This window comes from Perna viridis, chromosome 4, assembly GCF_037379345.1.
Source record: "Perna viridis isolate PV_CMFRI_1.1 ecotype Kerala chromosome 4, ASM3737934v1, whole genome shotgun sequence".
In the NCBI taxonomy this organism is placed as follows: domain Eukaryota; kingdom Metazoa; phylum Mollusca; class Bivalvia; order Mytilida; family Mytilidae; genus Perna; species Perna viridis.
The window spans coordinates 16,208,762-16,229,489 of record NC_142448.1 but is presented as its reverse complement, the minus strand read 5'-3'; the positions used below and the strand labels follow the sequence as shown (position 1 = coordinate 16,229,489).

The 20,728-nt window shown below is 32.3% G+C and overlaps 1 protein-coding gene across 1 annotated transcript; it reads left to right on the top strand.

The window, feature by feature from the left end:
* Positions 1–3,791: 3,791 nt before the first annotated feature.
* On the top strand, positions 3,792–19,077 carry LOC148619071 (beta-1,3-N-acetylglucosaminyltransferase lunatic fringe-like). Its single transcript, XM_088578617.1, has 8 exons — positions 3,792–3,827; positions 5,540–5,599; positions 15,647–15,794; positions 16,553–16,629; positions 17,103–17,173; positions 18,060–18,151; positions 18,368–18,426; positions 18,931–19,077. The coding sequence occupies exons 2-8, from the start codon at positions 5,559–5,561 to the stop codon at positions 19,001–19,003; spliced, it is 561 nt and encodes a 186-aa protein (XP_088434743.1). The 5' UTR covers positions 3,792–3,827; positions 5,540–5,558; the 3' UTR covers positions 19,004–19,077.
* Positions 19,078–20,728: the final 1,651 nt, after the last annotated feature.

Genomic DNA, 20,728 nt, shown 5'->3' with positions numbered 1-20,728 from the left:
AAAACGAAATTTCAAGGTGTGGGTCCAATCTTACTTTGAAAATTCATCGAATATTGATATGGTTATTCTTTAAAGGACTAAGTTTTGATCGGTTCATTTAGCTTACAATTTGGTTACATGAATATTTTTGATTACTTTGAGGTCTTCCTGGACTCAGTGCCTCAGCACTTTGATTTAGCAACTCATCACAGCGGCGTGACATTTTAAGTTATTCTTCTTGTAGATGCCATATGTGGGATTTATTTTTGGAAAAATCCAACAACATTTTCCTGTTTACCGTGGACTTTGTTTATTTTTTACTCTTTAAAAAATCTATTTTTAAGTTCACATTTTCATTGCACATTTCGCAGCAACTACTCACCACAGCGGCTTGAAATTTTAACACATTTTTTTTTCAGTAGATATGCCATAAAGTGGGATCCATTTTTGGAAAAAATTGACAACAACTTCCTGTTTACAGAGGACTTTGTTTCCCTTATATTGTGACTGCAAGTTAGGGTATCACTAGTGAGCCATCGCATGCAGATTTCTTTGTTTGTAATAATCCATGAACTAAACCTTTTATTATTTCATTAAGAAAATGTAATCATAGAATAATTGTCTTATGGTTCCAGTATTATTTTCTACATGACAAATATTGCATTTGTCATACTAGATGTATCAATTACTTGCAATATGTTTTCAGTGTAGAATACGATGTGCATTGTTCAATGAAATTCTTTAAATTTATGATGTGCACTTAAATATTTTCCAGCTTTTTAAATATCATTCAAACTCAATGCTTCATTAAGGCATTTTCCCATATGCTCTGACATTTTGATTAGTTTTTTGATTCATTACTTTTTGCAATTGCTAAGTATGCACTAGAAGTCGCCTAGGCCTCCTAAAGACCCATGTGTTGCACTCTTTCAAATTATATGTGTCACAATACAAGAGATCACATGTGTTCCATTGTCGGTAATTGTATCAGGGGTTACTGGTTCTCCACAAGATTATAAAAATTCTGATATCGCAAGCAGACATGAATATATCGTGTAAGATTGGTGTGCTATTACATTACAACGATTGACACTTCATAGGTTTGTTTGTTGTTCTTGTTTGCTTTTGTATTTTTGTTTTGTTTTATTTTTAACACGATCTGCTAGTATATGTCTTGAAAGAAATGCATGATATATATATTCAGCACAGTCAATTTCCTAGGTTAGGATCAACTATGAGGCAGGCCTGATTTATCATATAGTTCTCTTATCATTGCAGACATTTATAGTTACTGATGCTGGGCACCTGGTTCCATACAATTTTAGTGGTAAGATCGTTATAATTGAATTATAAATATTAATAAATGAATTATAAATATTAATAAATGAATTATAAATATTAATAAATGAATTATAAATATTCATAATTCATAATTATTTATAAATATTAATAAATAGGCATTTTTGCCCACTTTGGCTTGCCATAGATATGCTACTAGTAAGTATAAAAATAAACAATCAACCCTTATTGTTTTTTTTGATATCTTAGTGATTTACATAAGCACTTACATGAGGTATGAATGGGACTTATGGTTTTGTACACAAAGTTCAATTTTGTACAGACAAAAGTGAATTTTGTTTAAAAAAAATTACTTCAGATTAACAAAATTTATAACATATTGCAAATTTCCAATTTTGTGTCATAAAAGTCGATTTCGTGAGAAAAAAATGTATTTCTTACAAAAGTTAATTTTGTATGCAAAATTTACAGAATCCTTTGGATATAGGGTATGTAAGTCTCGTCACGTGACTCCGTGGTTTTGTAAGAATGGGGCCTAGTCTACCATTCAAATGTATGGAGATTCGTCATTAACATAGCATTGAGTTCAATATCGAAAGCGAAGTATCTTTTTGGGTAAAAATACTGATTAAAAATTACAAATATCTAGTTTCAAGGGATAAAAATGTTAAGAATAGCATAAAATAGAAGATTTTGCATTGTGAAGCAGCGTTTGGATTTCCCGGAAGTACATAATAAAATGCAGATCGGTCTTTGGATTTCAATATGTTCTACACCGAAAATTCCGGAAGGGAAACTGAAACTAGAACGAGACTTACAAACCCTATGCAAGTGAATTCTCTCATCACGATTTTGGTTTCTCATTGAATATAGTAACTGCGGGTCTTGCAGACGCATGTTCCGATTACGTCAAGAAACGCTGGACGGTTAAGGCCGTTTTAAGTGAAATTTAAAAGAAAAATCTTTTAAGTTGCTTTCTACAGTAAAACTGTTTTGAAATGACTAAAATTGCAATTATACGTTTTCCGTGAGGTTTGTTTGATAAAACACGCTTTAAAATACGCGATTTTTTTCTACTTTCGATTAAGTAGGATTTTCTGGTGAATCACGTGATCATTTCTTGACATCTTAATTTCAACTCAACTGTAACATGCTTTTGCCCAACCTATTAATTGCAAACAAATTTGTTAAAATTTGACAAGATATTTTGTAGTAATGTACTGTCCCAAATTTTGCTTGAAAAAGAAATGAATAGTCAGATTAGCCAAGAAAATCATATTAGAAATAATTAAAATATGTTGTGCGGTGCGCATAAAATCTGTCAAAAGTCGGCGAAAGATTACTTTGTTCCACTATCCCTCACGATTTTTTGCCAGATGCAGATAGATTCCTTACTTCAAGAAATTCGGTTGAGTAAAACAGGTCGCCGGGCGAGATGAAAACCCGACATAGCTAGTATGTGTCTAACTTTCTTTTCCTGTTGTTTACAAACGCTCAAATGATCTAGTTTTAGATTCAAGATTAAGTGACACAGTGGGTTATACGATTAAGATATCCGATATTTCTTTCACTTATGTGCTATATTATAACCGTGCACATTCGTACCTTGTCCACTGTATTGCAATGAATGCTTTAAGTTTATAATACACATGTACATGATGCTGCACATTTTGAATTCATTTGCATATCCAAAGGATTCTGTAAACTAATTTGCATACAAAATTGAATCTGTGACACAAAATTGAATTTTGTCTCACAAGATTGAATTTTATCTCGCATAATTGAATTTTTTCTCAAAAAATGAATTTCGTCATTACAAAATTAAAGTGATCATAAAACAAGTCTGTGTAACATTGTTTTGTACAACAAAAATGAATTTGTTGTGACGGAATTAACTTTTGTGTATACAAAATTGATTTTGATTACAAAAAGATCAAGTCCGATTCGGCGTCCCGTAATACATGTCCAAAGTATAGCAGGGTTTTACATCGAGTAAATTCAATATATATAATAAATACAGTATAATCGGTACAGTCTGAATCGAAGACAATGAGTCAATCTAAACCACGGGTTAAACATAGAAATGCGTCAAATCACTGTTCCGCAAATATTGCAGGGTTGCTTTAACATAATGTAGGATAAATTGTCGTATTTATGCGTTAAGTTGTCAAATCGTGTACCATATTCAGATGAAAGCAAGTCAAACTTTGATTACACTGATTGGAGTAATGAGTTGGTATTTGATATCTCAGATTTTGCAATTATTCATTATGAATGTTCTACAAAAATGAATCCTAGATTTTGATGAAAAGTACGGAAAAACTTGGAAAGGTTAGTATTGTCGCCTATGGTGAAATAAATACTACCGTTTTCACTGTAAAGTTTTAACAAGCAGATCAATCATAAATAATGATGGTAGAACAGTAAAGTCGACGAAATATGAATTAAGACAAAACAGCTTCATAAAGTTCTATTGAAAACGCAGATATATTTCTTCACTTTTCAGATGATCAGTTCATAGTAACCAATTGTTCTACAGGGCATGACAGGTAAAATTACATAATATAAAAATCTAGTGCTATTTCTTTTGCTGTGTCGTTTTAGATTTGTACATCTATATAGAACATCTCAAGATAAAGGCCAAAAGCAATTAAAGCAAGATAGGAAATTCTGAAGTCAATTCAAAGTAGCTAATCGTCAAATATTCAATGTCACTGGTTTTGGCTTATTCTTATTATCCGAAATGGAAATATGCTCTAAAGTCGGGTGACTTCCACTTAAATTTTGATATTATTGCGTACTCTTTCGTGACCCGGATGTTTTCAATCATCCGGAGCAAGATTGAACTGAATGAGAATTAACCCTAGCGATTAAATAGAAATCCCTTGTACAGATTGTCTGTTATAGTATTCATGTAACAAAACAAGTACTTTTAAAATATTTCGGAAAATACCGAAAAGTTTAAATTACGACTGATAACGATCATTGCTTTACCAACCATTGCTCACACAGTGAACACATTTCCTTGAGTCGGGGATGATAACAAGACTTTTTTCCAGAGCCACCGGACGTGAAACAACCGTCTACCTTGCACCACATATTGTACATGTAATTGCCTTAATCGTGTACTTTTGGTCATTTCGATTTTTGAATATCGACGACAACGCCCACAATTGAATTCAAAGCCATCTGACTATGACCAATCACGTGATCTGATATTTCGGTGCCAATTTCAGGTTTATTGTAAATATTTGAATTGAGTTGGTTTTACACTGTACACGTTGATGTACTCCCAATCAGTTAGAGTGGGGAAACGCTCTCGGACCCACGTGTGGTCTGGGAGTAGGCCAGAGCGTCAACACAGCAGCCCAGCCGCTAGTAGGACATACTCCGGTCAGGTATCCCGAAGGCTGGGCTTTGCTACCTTCTACTACTAACTAGCATTACTAACAGAATCCACGTAAGGGGCGGTCGTGCGAGATCTGTAAGGATAGTCGAGACCGCAAAAACCCAAATAATGATCAGTTGGTTTTATTCATCCATATTGTGTTCCAAAATACAATAAAACGAACCTAAAAAATCTTTTGAATTCGGATTAACCCTTGAGATCGATTCAGAATACAAACACTTTGTAACAAATAGGACAAACGACAACAAGCTGTATCCACATCGAAAGAGTACTCGCTTTTGTGTAAGCTGGTTCAAAATCCAAAAGCAACTGATAAACACATCTTGCCTACTCCAACAAAAATATCAATAAACACGCAGTCCAACAGGATTTAGTGAAAATATATATTAAATGTCAGAGTAAAACAAGATCTTCGTGCAAATACAAAGACATGAAGCGATGACGTTCACATGCACAGACTAAAAGCATTTCGAGCTTTATTTATTACTTTACCATAAAATCCCATTTTTGATTAAGCTACGACAAGTACAGCCAAACTTCAGCATCAAATCTTTATATTTACGGAGACGAAAATAAATCGGTCATACAGAAATTTCGTTCATAAGGTCTAAACATCGCTACAAACACGGACATATCGAACAATTGGAGAAATAAATACACCGCATGTTTAACATCCTCTTAGAATGACTTTTATCTTTTGCTATACCGTCCTAAACTCACTAGACCGAAGGCCCTTGTGCTTCTGTCACGATCCATGTTCGCGTTGTCTGACCAGATTAAGATCATCCGAATACCCGGCGGCGTGTCTTAAAGTTTCATAACTTTTACACATATATTGCTTATGTTTTAAAGGAAAGGCCTTTGTTGCAAAATGGGAGTGGAATACACCACCTTTATGAAAACAAACAAACGGTAAGAGTATTGTTTTAGTATAATGTAGATCCGACTGTAAGTATCAAAACTGACATTTCGAATTAAGATTAAAAAGCAGCAATCTAACATGGTAAGCACATACAAGTATACATGTGTGTGTGTATCTCTAGAAAATGCAAAACAATGCTACTTTCACGTCCAAAGATTTTTTTTGTTTTTGTTTTTTGTTTTTGTTTTGTTAATGTTTGTTTATTTGTTTTGTTTTGTTTTGTTTTTGTTTTTTGTGTGTTGGACCAAGGATTTATCTATTAGTATATTTTACTCCTTGGTTTGACATGAACTTAAAGTAGACGAGACACAAAAAATTATTTTTAATTTTTTTTTTTTTTTTTGATTTATTACACCTAACATATATATATATAATCAAAACGTCCCTTGTAGTCACTTACGTTATTTACGTCATTTACATTCAAAATAGACACCAATTCTGTTTGAAGATTACATAGAAATATTTCATTATGTTCTGTGAATTGAACATATTTTATTGCATAATTTAACAGCAAAAGGATCGGTCAAAATTTCTATCAACTTAAAGGCGTCCTCTTCCAAATATATAACGTGAATATGGTGTATACGATATGAGTAAAATACATGCATCAACATATAATAAAGACAAGTAATGATATATACTACGCGTATTAGGGCCATCATTTTTTTTCAAATTGTCGACTTTAATCTTGGAATTTCCAACTTTATTCTGATCAACATTAGTCTTGGAATTATGAACATTAGACCTGGAAATTCCAACTTTAATCTTGGAATTATCAGCATTTATCTTGGAATTATCAGCATTAAAATTGGAATTTACAACATTTAACTTGGAATTATCAACATTAAACTTCGAATTATCAACATTCAACTTGGAAATTCAAACTTTAATCTTGGAATTATCTACATTAAACTTGGAATTTCCAATGAGTGTCGGCCTTAAGGCATTATCTCGGTTTCCAAGATTTTCCAAGGTTTTAATTCTGTTCCGGTTTGGTGATGTTATGGATAACATAAATAGTCCGACAGTTATAAGTCCGACACTCATTGGTCCAATGCTCATTGAAAATTTCAGGATTAAAGTTGATAATCCAAGATTAAAGTTGATAATTCCAAGATTAATGATAATAATTCCGAGTTTTATGTTGATAATTCCAGGATTAAAGTTGATGATTCCAAGATAAATGTTGAATATTCATTCCAAGATTAAAGTTGATAATTCCAAGTTTAATGTTCATAGCCTGAATATAGCTGAAATATTGATGCTCGGGTATTAAACCTCAACAATCAATCAATCAATCAATCACTTTGAAACTTTGTAATAGTATTTATAAATTAGAAACGTTTGCTTTGTTTAATAAATTGTTGAACTGCTTTGAAAATGTTTTCCTTGTTTTCTTCATTTAACCTATTATTACCAAATAAAAGAGTTTCTATATCCAATTCGTTGAGAAAATTTAACCGATTTCGTAGATTTTGTCTTGAATTTTGATAAAGAGGACATTCTGAGAAAGAATGAATAGAGTCTTCAATCACGCATCCACACGAACATTTTGAATCATTTATTAAGTTAACTCAAAAAAGATCAGTATTTATATTGCTACAACGATATCTTATGCGTGTGTGTATAACATTCAAATACCTGTTTTCGGTATCATAAAATTTAGGGTGTTTTGAAAGTAATGTATTTATTTTTCGTTTAAATGAATGAATACATGTAGCGTTTCGAATAGTTACATCAAATCTATTTCATAAATTAATAGACGAAGGAAAGAACGAATTTGAGAAAAAGCTGAGGTCGAGTAAGTGTAGTCAACTTGATTTCTTAAATCATAATTATTTTCAGCGGGGTTGAAATCTTGTAAACAGTCTATTAAATATTTGGGAAATTCCCCAATTTCCAATTTTGTACATTAAACAAAGTTTCCGATTTTTCCGTCAATCTCGAAGAGTTTCCCAACCCGTTTCAAAATATAATGATTCAATACTGCTAAATTTTGAAAGTTCGGTAACTATTCTTGTGGCTTCATGTTGAATTAGCTCCAATTTATCTATATTTGTTTGACCACACTCATCCCAAATTTCACATCCATATTCTAAATGGGTCTTTTATATGAAAAATTTATTTTTTTCTAAATTTTCTCTCTTAACTGTAAACTTGAATTTTCTAAGTATTGATAATTTTTTTTGTGGCGCTACTGATTATAGATTCAATATGACAATTCCATTTTCAGTTGCTAGACAAAAACACACCAAGATGTCTATGATCTTCAGCATAGTTTACATTTTCACCATCAAATTTAACAATTGGTTTATCTACATTGTAAAAAATACACTTTCAGTTTTGGCGGGATTCAAATCAACTAACCATGCTTAGACCAGTTAAGTACTAGATTAAGATCATTATTTATATTATTTTCCAAAGATTGGGTATCAGCTGAAGAGCTAAAACGTGATGTATCATCTGCAAACAACCTTGATAGACTTTCAGTATTGTCAACACGATCGTTTATGTATATTAAGAATAACAAGGGTCTCAAAACTGAACCTCGAGGTACTCCACCTATAATTAACCCCTGCTGAGACGAAACATTCTTAATCAGAACTTTTTGTTTTCTATTTGAAATATAATTTTCTAACCATTTTAATAAATTGCCTGAAATACCATATGCTTCAATCTTTTTCAATAACCCTCGATACCAAACCTTATCAAATGCTTTTGATATGTCACAAAATACTGCGCATACCACTTCTCTATTGTTTATCGCTTGACATATTTTATGATATATTTCTATTAGCTGATGAATAACAAAAACCAGATCGTTATTTATATATCAAATTGTGAACAATAAGATTATTATGCATATTCTTGTATAACTTTACCAACGCAGCTTAAGAGTGAAATAGGTCTGTAATTGGAAGGATTTGACTTATCTCCCTTTTTTAATAATGCAATTACATGAGCTGCTTTCCATGTGTCCGGGTAAACAGAATTTTGTAATGAAAAATTAAAACTATGCTTAAGGGTTTACAGAGAGTTCTAGCTGTGTTTTTGACAAATGATGACTAATGAAATCACAGCCTACTGCTTCTCCAATTTTTAATGTCTCTAAAAGGACTGAATATCTAACGTATATTCCGTTCGTCTGTCTATGATTGGTGGTGTTGAGTTCGTGTTGGGAATATCAGTTATTGAACAGAAAAGTTGTTTAGTATATTTGCTTGATTCACCACTTTCAATTGTATTTGTAGTTTTGGTTGAATAGAGCCGGAATGTTAGTTACCCATCAAAATTCTAACAAGTGTTCAATATGACTTAGGATTTTGTTTGTCAACATTTTGTAATTCATTAGTATTTATGAAAAATTACTCTTTAGCATATTAGATCATGTTTTTCACCTTATTTCGCTGAGTTTTGTACCTAGATAAAAAAATGTTCTGTTATGCAAGAGTGAACTTTTACATAAAGTAAATTAAATTCATATTCTAAGATTTAAACTGTTTCGATCTCGAACTTCAATGAAAATATTGATTTCACCTTTTTACGGAATGTTACTACTGACAAGTGTACCAGTACCAGGAAGTGTAATATAAAGACCCTGCAAGTACAGATGATAATACGAACATGTTTATTTTTCATTTGTTTCTTTATAATTTTACTTAATAATAAGGCTATCTCTTGTCCATAATTAAGTCTACCGAGCTTGTTTATTTTTTTAATATGATATATTTTAATTTGATGAGAATCCTGCCATTTGATTGGTTTGTTGACAAAAATCAACATTGTTTCAATTGTATAAACTAACTTGCTATTTAGGCCACGCCCACCTTTTGCGGAACTACTTTTTGTTTGTCAACATCCGAAACAACGTTTTCAGTCACATTGTAACGTTGAAACATTTTTGTGACAATAAATTTTTAACTAACTTTATGTCCGCCGGGTTTATGTCAAATTCCTGCTTTAATAACTGTGTCTTCAATTTTGGAAAATAACTGAACATTTCCCAATGAATTTAAAATAGCGGCCAATTTGTTTACTAGAATTACTACACGGCGGGAAAATTAAATTTGCTGTTTACTCAGTGTTAATAAAAGTGATATATATATTTTTTTTATTTTTCATTAAAATATAATGAATGTATTCGATTTCTGATTAGGTTATAGCGTATAAACTAATCAGAAATTGAATACATTCATTAAATAACCCAGCGACTGGGTTGTGTGCCCCAGGTGGTGGAATGGGGTAACCCTGGCATGTTTCATGCTGGGATCATCAGGCCATAATACGGAAAACCTGACAGCAAACCATAGTGGTGCAATGTGTTGGGAAAGATGCCACGTTCCTCGCACGTTAAAGAACCCTTCTGTGGTATTCTCCCGGAGTAGGAACCATAGTGCTCCGCCACAGGCGGCTAAATTGCCCTACCATACCCACCTCTCTTTATTTCCAGTGGCGTTAAACCCCAACAATCAATCAATCAATCTTACTTTCTAAACTCGATTATTGCAACCATACACAGATCAGTAGACCACTATGCATCATACATATTATTTTCGAAGATTTATTAATTTTTTCGGGCACGGGATTGAGAATCAATGACGTAACACTTCCATAAATGGTAATTGAGCGTTACTTCCGGTTTTTATTTATGCATATTAATCAGGTAGTCGTGAAAACACAAATAAATCATTCTAAATTTCTTTAGCGCTAATCTGATGAGAAAACGTTTGTCACGTATCACTATATTTTTTATAAATAAAAACGCGTTTATAAAATGATATTTTTTGTGTCACGTCTCCTTTAATATTGGACACTGAGTGTTAGCTACGTCCTATATATTAATACATGCTCTGAATCATGAGTGGCTCAAATCGTTCTATCAGAAGTGCCGTAAAATCGAAATGACGTAAGTAGCTAGGAAGTGATTGTTTGAGGCACAGCGTTGGTCATGGGAAGTCTCGCTCATTCCAATTGGTCGAGACAACTAAAAACTACAATGTACTGCATTGTGACTGATACTTGAAATGAATAAATTGTGATATTATACAAGATATAGAATATTTTATTTATAAGTGTTTAATTTGTAAAATGGGAGTTCTGTATGTCTTCACACAATCCCTGGGTGAAGGGTGCAAGAAATCAGGGAACCCCTTTATAACTACCTTGGGCTTAAAGGGGAGTTTGCTGTATTGCAGGATTTGTAAATAAACTGTATATGAATCTTTAAAAAAATGTTGCGGGAGTGAATAACTTGCAAAGTTTAAAGAGTTCTTATATTCACTGATCAAGATGACATCCCTGAAATAACTACACATAAATATCACAAATAGAACTTCGGTAACTCTATATCTTTAATAAAAATTTGAATATATGTGGATCTAATTAGTTATAGCTATACTATATATAGCCAATCAATAAGAATTGAAATGAATAAATGATAGATTAACTAAATACTCAGAAAAGAAGGAGTCGGAAAAGGAAAATAAAAAAAAATGTATAATTAATTCATAAACTGATCCTATCACACTAACATCATATTATTGTACATACTTCTGGATTACTTTCATTGTATTTCTCACATATTTCGTACCAAAAGAAACAATTTACACACCAGACTACTGATTCGTTGCCTTATTTAAAAAAGGTAAAGTAGTAAAATTACTTCAGGGGAATATGCTCAAGTGACTTGAGAGAAAATACTGAAATCATCAAATAATTTTAGTTTCGAAAATATAATTTTTTTATACCGTCCCTCCCTAACAGAGCAGTAAACCAATACATCTGGTGTGTATTAAGTCTGTTCCCTGTTGGCCGATGCATAAAATGTCTACATTGTAGAGTGAAAACAAGTCATTGAAATATGTTGTTATATGGGTCTAGATGTTGCACTGGAAGGATTATGAATGAAAATATATTACACAAACAACAAGTAGATCAAAACTGATTGATGCCCGTGCAATAATCACCAAGGTAATGAAGTACAATTAAAAAGAGACTTAATATGCATCTGTAACGACGAAAGTTTAAGCTTGATTTCAAAGCATTAGATAGAATATTAATACATTAGAAACTTTTTCTAATGCTCAGTTCGTAGAATGGTATGACTAAAATGGCTTCTCGCCATACGTCAAATAATAGCATGTAATAGTTCAACGGCCAAATACACCCTTTTGCTGAATTTCAGAGATCATGTTTTAACTGATTTACATGTATAGATTGAGCATTGATTTTTAGCTAACTGGTACTTACTGCAAATTATGAAAAAAGATCGATTTGAAGTGTAAACCTGTATAGAATACTATGCTGCATATCTAACTTTAATAGCGGAGGGTATTTTGCTTATGTGACCGAACACAGTAGGTTATCTTGATGAAAAAGAAAGTACAAAATTCTATTTTTGAACATTGTTGGAATCCAAGAACTACGGTGAAAATGCTTCATTAGGTTTGAATCCAAAATAAAGTCAGACCTCTCTATTTATACTAATGAACGCTGAACACTCCAGTTTATCTCTATCACTTTTCTATATTATTTTATAAATTGAATAATTGGAAAAAGTTTACTTGTGGGACCAATATAATAAATAAAATACGAAACATAGTACAATGATCACACATTTCATCAAATAAAATTTTAATCAGATTTGGGTATTAACAAAGCGAAAATATGCGTCGGTTATCTTTTTTAAAGACAGTACTTGTTTAAAAAATGATCTATACTCAAACAGGAAAAGGAAATTATGAAACTTCCGCTTTTTATCATTTTATCATCAACACTTTGACCATAAAATAATTTAAAAGAAATATCCCGTTTTAAGGTAGTAGATCTGAGGTAAGGGAGATAATCTAAATTGAAAGGTTTTCAATTACTAGAACGTTTGGATTACTCCTAATATGCAAGCTTCAAAGTGATACTGATGTTAAAGGGAAGACTTCAAGAAAGGGTTCAACTTCTGCAACAAATATGTCAGCCTCCACTGCTCTCTGTAAACTAGCTTAAGGAAAATTGACGTATTGATTAAATGTTTCAAATTTGTAATTTGAAAAAATTACATAAATAACATAAATAGCATATAGCTAAGAGGGTGATAGAGCAACCTCGAGCAAATCGTTGTCAGGCCGAGGTGTAGCCAAGGGTGACAATGTATTCTCAAAGGATAACAAACTCTCTATCATCCTCTAAGCTATATGTTATTTATTTCATTATACTGAATGTTCTATTTTCATTCGTTTCAAAGTAAGCCCTTACAATCAGTTTTGTATTTTTGTCTTTTGTCTTTATTTTCTTCATCATAATTGTTTTATTTTCTTCCAAGTTTGCCATTCATTTGAAACTGTAAACGGCAACTGTTAATCACACCCCCTTTTATGAATTTATTCAATGTATTGGTTGTGGACCTTTTCTCTGCTTACAAACATACATATCAATAAAATTGGTTTTCTTTTGTATAGTTATTTAAATCAACTGCTACATAAGTCTTTACGAGACAGAATTACCAAAAAAAAAAAGAAAAATAAATAAAAAAAAGAAAAATAAAACAAAAAATGAAAAAAAACAACGAACGAAAAACAAAAAAACAACAACAACAACAACAACCAAAAATTGGTAAAGAATGCATTTAACAGCAATGTAATACATTCACATTTGAACACTTTCATTTCCAGTTTCTGTCTCAGTTACTTTTTAATTTGACAATACAATAATAAATGTATAAATGTTTGGGTACAGATACGTAGAAGGTCTGGGATTATAAGTAAAAAAAATAAATACGTTTATTAATCGATGTTATATCAGTTATTGATACGAACTTCTACTTTAAACGCAAAACTGGCTAAGATTGAGCTGGTGCCTATTTCTTTACCGGAACCAGCTTAGCTTTTCACGAGAGGATACTTGTAATAGACAAAAACAACAGAACAAAAAAACAAAACAAAAAAAGAAGAAAAACAAAAAAACAAAAAGACTAACACCCTCTGAGCTATCCTGTGATAGAGCAGAACATTACCCTCGTATTGAACCAATCAAAATTCAGCAAATTGAAATGAAGTATAAAAAATTATTTATTCGGTAAAAAAATGTTTGAAATGATGCTTTCTATTGCAAACCAAGGTTATTGAAGGAAATATTAAATATTCTCTGTCATGAGCCAGTACGGATAACAAATAACCCTGCCATGTTTATAACTTCTTAACCTTTTAGAGTTGAGAAAAGATATTTTTTTTATAATTCCTGATAAGATTTCAAGCTTCTGTTTTCATTTTGTAGCTGTGTTCAGCATACGACTCATTAGGGCATTTTAAGTTTATCATATAAATTTTTCCCTCTTTCAACCTCTTTCAAAACTTTTAACTTCAATACTCACAGCTGTCAAAGAGGATCTGCAGTCCCACCACAACACTTGTTACTCTCGTAGTGGTATTAATTCAATGGATCCTGAAAAATCTTTTGGAGACAATCAATTCAAGACTATTATAAAAATATAATAGCATGAAAATCTATTGTTTTTCATCACTATACTTCTTTTCCCCATACTCAATAAAAATCCCGACTTAAAAACATTATACATCGTTGTTTTTTCCAAAAAAGATGGTACAGCTAGATACAAATATATCGTTCTTGGTAGAGATTCCGCATACTTTGAAAGAAATAATTCCAAATCATCTTCCAAATATATAGAAGAAGATGTTTACAAAATGCTGGAATTTTTAATCGACAACATATTTGTCCAGTGTGGTGGACGCGTTTTTCAACAAACGGTCGGCATTCCAATGGATACAAATTGTGCTCCTCTACTTGCTAACCTTTTCCTTCACTCTTATGAGGCTGACTTTATAGCTGATCTGATCCGAAAGAAAGAATATATTTAGCTAGATCCTTTAATCTCAGTTTTTGCTATATAGATGACATATTATCTTTGAACAATCCTAATTTTAGGGATTTGATACATCGCATCTACCCAAAAGAACTTGAGATAAAGGATACTACAGACACTGTGAAGTCAGACTCATATCTTGGCCTACACTTAGAAATCGATGGTAAAGGAAAACTTTTGACCAAACTTTACGACAAACGTGATGACTTTTCATTCAGAATTGTCAACTTTCATTTCATCTGTGGCAACATCCCTTCAGCAACGGCGTATGGAGTATTCATATCACAACTCATAGATTATACCAGAGGTTGCCGCAACTACGCATACTTTTTGTATCGCTCTAGAATTCTAACAAATAGGCTTCTGGAACAGAATTATGTTGCTACAAGATTTAAGTCTTCGCTGTAGTAGTTTTATGGTCGTCATCATGAACTCGTGGATCGTTACGGTGTATCCTTCTGCACAGTGAAAACTGATTTGTTCAACGTGTCATAGGTTTCCTTTCCTCTTTTGTCTACCCCGGACTTGACTTTTAATGAGCAACTCGGCGGGTGTTTCTAGAAAAGCAGAGGACGCTTACCCTACCGGTGCACCTGGTTCATGCTCCCAGTTTTTAGTGGAGTCTGAGTTGCTCATTTGCTTTTGTTGCTTTGTGTGTATGGTTTTAGTTACTTTATGTTCTTTGTTGTGTATGTCTGTTTTTATGTCAGGTCTTTGTCCCTGAATTACATTCTTTTGACTACCACTATAACCTTGGTTCCCTTGGTTACTCTTCCCTTCATGCAGAAAATGGATCTTATTTTGCAACATTAGTTCTTTCATGCTGTGCCTGACAATGCTCTTTCTTTTATATTAGTCATCATAATTTGATATTTGGTGACGTTATTTAGATGATATAAGCCATTAATTTGACTGGAAAAGAATTTATGCTAATGCATTTTAATATAAAAAAAATACACTGTGAACTTTTTTTAAACTTTGTATATTATAAAACGTATGACATATTTCAGTAACTAAAAAGCATAGCCCATAAATTCCCAGTACATGAATGATACATGGGCTATAAAGTGTTTCAGTAAATACACTTATGACACAGCACTATAATATTGAAAACAAATAATTTTGGACACTAGATATTGTAGATTATTATTGGTCTATTTTAAAGATGGTTCTGTCACATGGATGATGATACATACGTGAACGTCCCTCTCTTGGTCCTTTTACTACAAAATTACACTTATACAGAAGACTGGTATATTGGTAGTCCTAGTCTGACGCATCCTATGAAAATACGTATAAAGAATAGATATGAGGTTTGCTTACTATCAAATAAGTTAAAATATCAATCAGCAATCATTGTCCTTCAAACAAGAAAGCAATACACGAACGCAAGCAAACAATACAAATAGAAAACATTAAGACCAATATTGTCGTACTTTGTAAGGACGAATAATAATAGGATAATTAATTGGAAAGAGTGAATAACTGAAATATTATCACGAGTTAAATCCTCAAGCGTTCTTGGCACAAGTGATTATATTTTGGTTATTCACGATAACCAATTGATTATCCTATTTATCATATAGATTTTCTTTATAATTTATCGAGATTTTCAACATGAATTTTAAAATTCTGTGATTGGCGGATTGATATCAAAGTTGTGACGTTTGGCGGGAGAAAGTGCGAGGGTGAAATTACCGAATTTATTTCACAGTGTGAATTATCCAAATTTATTGCACTGGAAAAATTCGATTAAACACTGCTTTCTATATAATAATTGCGTCTCTTTCCCTTTTGATAACGCTTTAATTTTTCTGATTGCATTGGCTGTACCAGATTCTTTGTTGGTACTGTTATGTGGTACGCAGGCCGCAATTCAAATAATCCCTGATAAACTAATTTTTGAATAGGAGCCCATTCTTAATATTTGTACTTGAATCCATTAGAAATTAAGTTTCGGGGTTGTTTATTTAAACATAAACTGTCGTCGTTATTTCGTATAACCTGTTCAAAATTATAGAAAGAAATTCTTATATAGTTTTAAATGTTAACTGTCATTAATTGTTATCAGGAATTCTGGTTTGCACATGGTGGATGTGGATTTTGTATCAGCAGAGGACTTACAGAAAAAATGATTCCTTATGCTCGGTGAGACACTTCAAATATTTTCTTTTATCCCAATTCTTGTTCCCCCTTGTTTTGATTAAGCAGGAGCTATCTATCAGTTTATAGCTTCTTATAATCGTAAGTATTATTTGTAAGATTCCACTGGCATGCGTATAACACACGTTGTCTGCTAATTTCCATCACTTTAAAGCATGTATTTTTACATTACAAGCTTTTAATCACATAAACAACATGCATACATTTGTGTATCAGTTATCATTAAAATTTATTTAACAATAAAAAAAAACGCAAAAAATTAAACACAAAACGACAAAAAACGGGTTTATTGTGTAGAACTCATGGCATTAACTGTATAATATATAAAATTTTGTGTCTATATCATTAGTGTACTAACAAAGTATTTCTCATACCCTAACTGTCATATAATAAAGCAAAGAAATATAGATATATTTATTTTACGAAGAATGCTCAACATGATTATTTCCTTTTTTTAGAGGTCGTCAATTTGAGAAAATGTGCTCGATAACCGGAGTATCAGACGACTGCACAATTGGTTACATTATAAGTATGTATAAACTCATGCTGCTGTAGATTGTTCAATCTAAAACTACTTCAAACGAAAAAGTATTGGTATATTAATGAAACCGTTAAAAAAGTTATAAAATTCAAGATTTTTGAAAATTATGTATGCTATATATTTATCAGTCTATGGTAACCGTAAGATTTGAGGTTCAATCCTATAACCTATAGTAAAATAACCCTGTTCCATAAGCCTAATTGTAAGAAGTCTAACGCGATACAAAAAGTCTGCGTAGTTGCGACAAGCTCTAGTATATTGCATGAGTTGTGAAATGAAAACTCCACACGCCGATGCTAAAGGGGTGTTGCCACAGAAGAAAGAAAAGTTGACAATATGGAATGAAAAGTCATAACGTTTGTCGTATAGTTTGGTCATCGATGTCTAAGTATAGGTCAATATATGTGGCAGCTTTCATAGTGTCTACAGTATCCTTTATCTCAAGTTCTTTTAGGTAGACGCTATGTATCAATCTCCGAAACTAGGATTGTTTAATGAAAACACGTCATTTATATTACGGAAGCTGAAGGATCTAGCTAAACGATGTTTCTTTTTTTGGATCAAAATCTATGACCATGTGCACATCAAAATTGAATGGAGCAACTCAACTGATAGAGATAAATAAACACTAAATAATTTTAAAAACAGAATTCAAACAGAGTATCTTACAAATATTTAATTAAACTTTGCTTTTACCATTGTTTTCTTATACTAAAGTCTAATATGCATTTTGTGTACACGGGCGTTTCTTTTGAGATTTTATTAATGAAAAAATGTAATCTTCTTATTTCATTGGTTTTTCTATGTGATAACCGGACTATTACTTGGGATATTCGATTTTTTTTTAAATTGCTGACATTTATCTGCTTAACAGATAATTTGCTGAAAGTGAGTTTGACAAAGAAATTGTTTCGACACGAATATGAAGGAAATATTCACATTCCTGCTAGTCAACTACCAAACCAGGTATATCATCATAAAGAGCGCGTCAATATCTTGAAACAGTAGTATACTAAATTCCATTAGGGAAACTATTCTGTAATGGTCAGAAGAATTTTAATGTTCAATAGCAAGTAGGAATAAAACAGAATCAGCCTGAACTGAATTTGTTTTTTTTTACATTTCATTCTGCCATAAGAAACTCGTGCAAACTTAGTTACTTTCTTAATGATACCCTTTCAGGTAACGATAAGCAGATCAATTGAAATCCAAGGATACAGTCCTAGTGTTGACCCCACAAGGTAGAGAAACGATATTATGCATATGACCATTGTTTACGGCATTTACAAAATTAAACTCGTCCTAACACAATCACACAAATCTATTTTGCTCTTATGCTGTATTCAACCATGACTTTCCGTTTGTAAAGCTTGTGTATGACTACAAATGTATAATTTCAAATAATTCGTCATGAGCATCACATGCAATTGATTCGAGATTTATGATGTCCTGGAAGTTCAATCTGTCTGAAAATACTGATATCGGGAAGCTTGTGTGTGTGTGTGTGTGTGTGTGTGTGTTAAATGCAGTAGCCATATTTTATTGTCAATGCTGCTATATCATAGCTGATCTTAAGAGGAGAGTCTCCCATTACTAATGTAGCTTAATGTTACGTCTAAGTAGACAATAATTTTTCATTTGAATTCATTCACGTATTCATATTTTTTGTTGTTACTTGTTCCTTTCTTGTTTGTTCGTAGGTATTTTTGTCATTTTCACCTTTACAACAAAATTTCAATTTTCAGATTTCGCACTATACACTGTCACTTGTACCCAAATTTAAAGCAGTGTGAAGATATGCCTACGATAATGATTTAGTTGGTGAAATGATTGGAATCAAACCTGTAAGAATGTGTTACGAATATAGGTTCAATAAAACTGATGCAGTCTTAGTTCAGTGTTACGTATCATATGCATCGTTCAATCGCTCAATACATAATCTCATACACGGAAACAACACAACGTCGACTACTACGTTAAAAGACTGGAAATAACGTTACTAACTTAAAATTAATGGATACATAGAATTCTTTACACATTATTCTTGGGCCTCAAAATGCTCTATGTTCATTACATCTAAATGTGAGGCAATTACAGTTCAAACTTCTAGATCGCATCGCCCAAATTCAAAATTTGTGTGCATTATCCACATCGTATGATAATATCATCGTCCATGTAAAATCTCAATTGTCTTACTAATCTCGATCCAGTGGTAATGTTCGTGATATGATTCTTTTCTGTTGCAAATTGTTTGCTATCTTTGTATACAGGAAATCCATAGACATGTCGTTAGTTGAATGTCGATTCCTTTGATATTCTCCCGTGTTTGTCAACATGTGCTTCCAAAACCGTATCTCTTCGTGGATCGCCATATTTCTTCAAATTTCAGTTCGTAGTAACTTCCCGCGGATTAAAAATCTCGCTATGTCAATGATTTTCCAAATGCCGAGCAATTCAGTATGATTAGATTTTCTCTCACCATTTTCGTTTGTTGACATCAATAATGCTGTTTTGCTCGTAATGTTCGGTGTCCAATCTGACCACTTGTTTTCACAGTTGTCTATGATGGCCCATGCATCAATATGTGATAGGACAATGGTTAGACATTATTGATTAAATTGTTATTTTTGAGATAGGGAGGAATGCGTTAATGACTTTAATAATCAGTATTGCTCATGTTAATTATAAATTGAATTATATGTACTTAAGAGTATAAAACAACCAAAAAGGGGAATTGTAAGAACACATTATAGAAAACAAGGTACTATACAATAGCAAGCATACCTAAGGCCAAACAATAAAAGTGTTAGTAAATGCACAGGTACACAAAAATACCTCGGTGAAAAAACAAGTAATAAACAAGTCAAAAGAAATGTATTGATACCCGGAGGACAAAAATACCTGTACACAAATAATAAAATGGTTCAGTACATCATACGCAAGGCGGGTAAACTGCACGCATGGAATGTTTATGTCCAGATTCACATTGATTTAAGGATGTGTCTGATATAATTGAACAGTATATATTTGAACATGTTGTATATTCTGAGATCCTCGCTCATACTCTCGTAATAAAATTTACAGTCAGTAGTTATTCGTCTTCGAACCAGATACTACCAGAAATAGACTTCTCTATGTACTTATGGGCTGTGATACCTCGTTTTTGAAGATTGGCTGGGTTTGAATCTGTTGATACGTATTTCGAAACAAAGGACTGCGTTGATTTTCTTATTTCATTTATACGCTTCTGAATATGAATTTTACAAGTGTTTTTGTAGGTTAAATCCAATGTAAGACAATTAATTTAACTATCGCTCCAGAATATTGCTTGGTGTATATCTAAGCTTTGTATCAACTGTGTAGCTATGCGCGTTCCAATGAAAGTGACTATTAACTTCAGTTTTGACAGTTTTACTTCTTTTACCGGCGCGACGTTATTATTAGCTATGACTTAAGATTATATGTCACATCTACACAAATAAACACTCGCTCCGTAAGTCCTCTGACTGGCCTCAATGAAAACATGTACAAATGTCATATTAT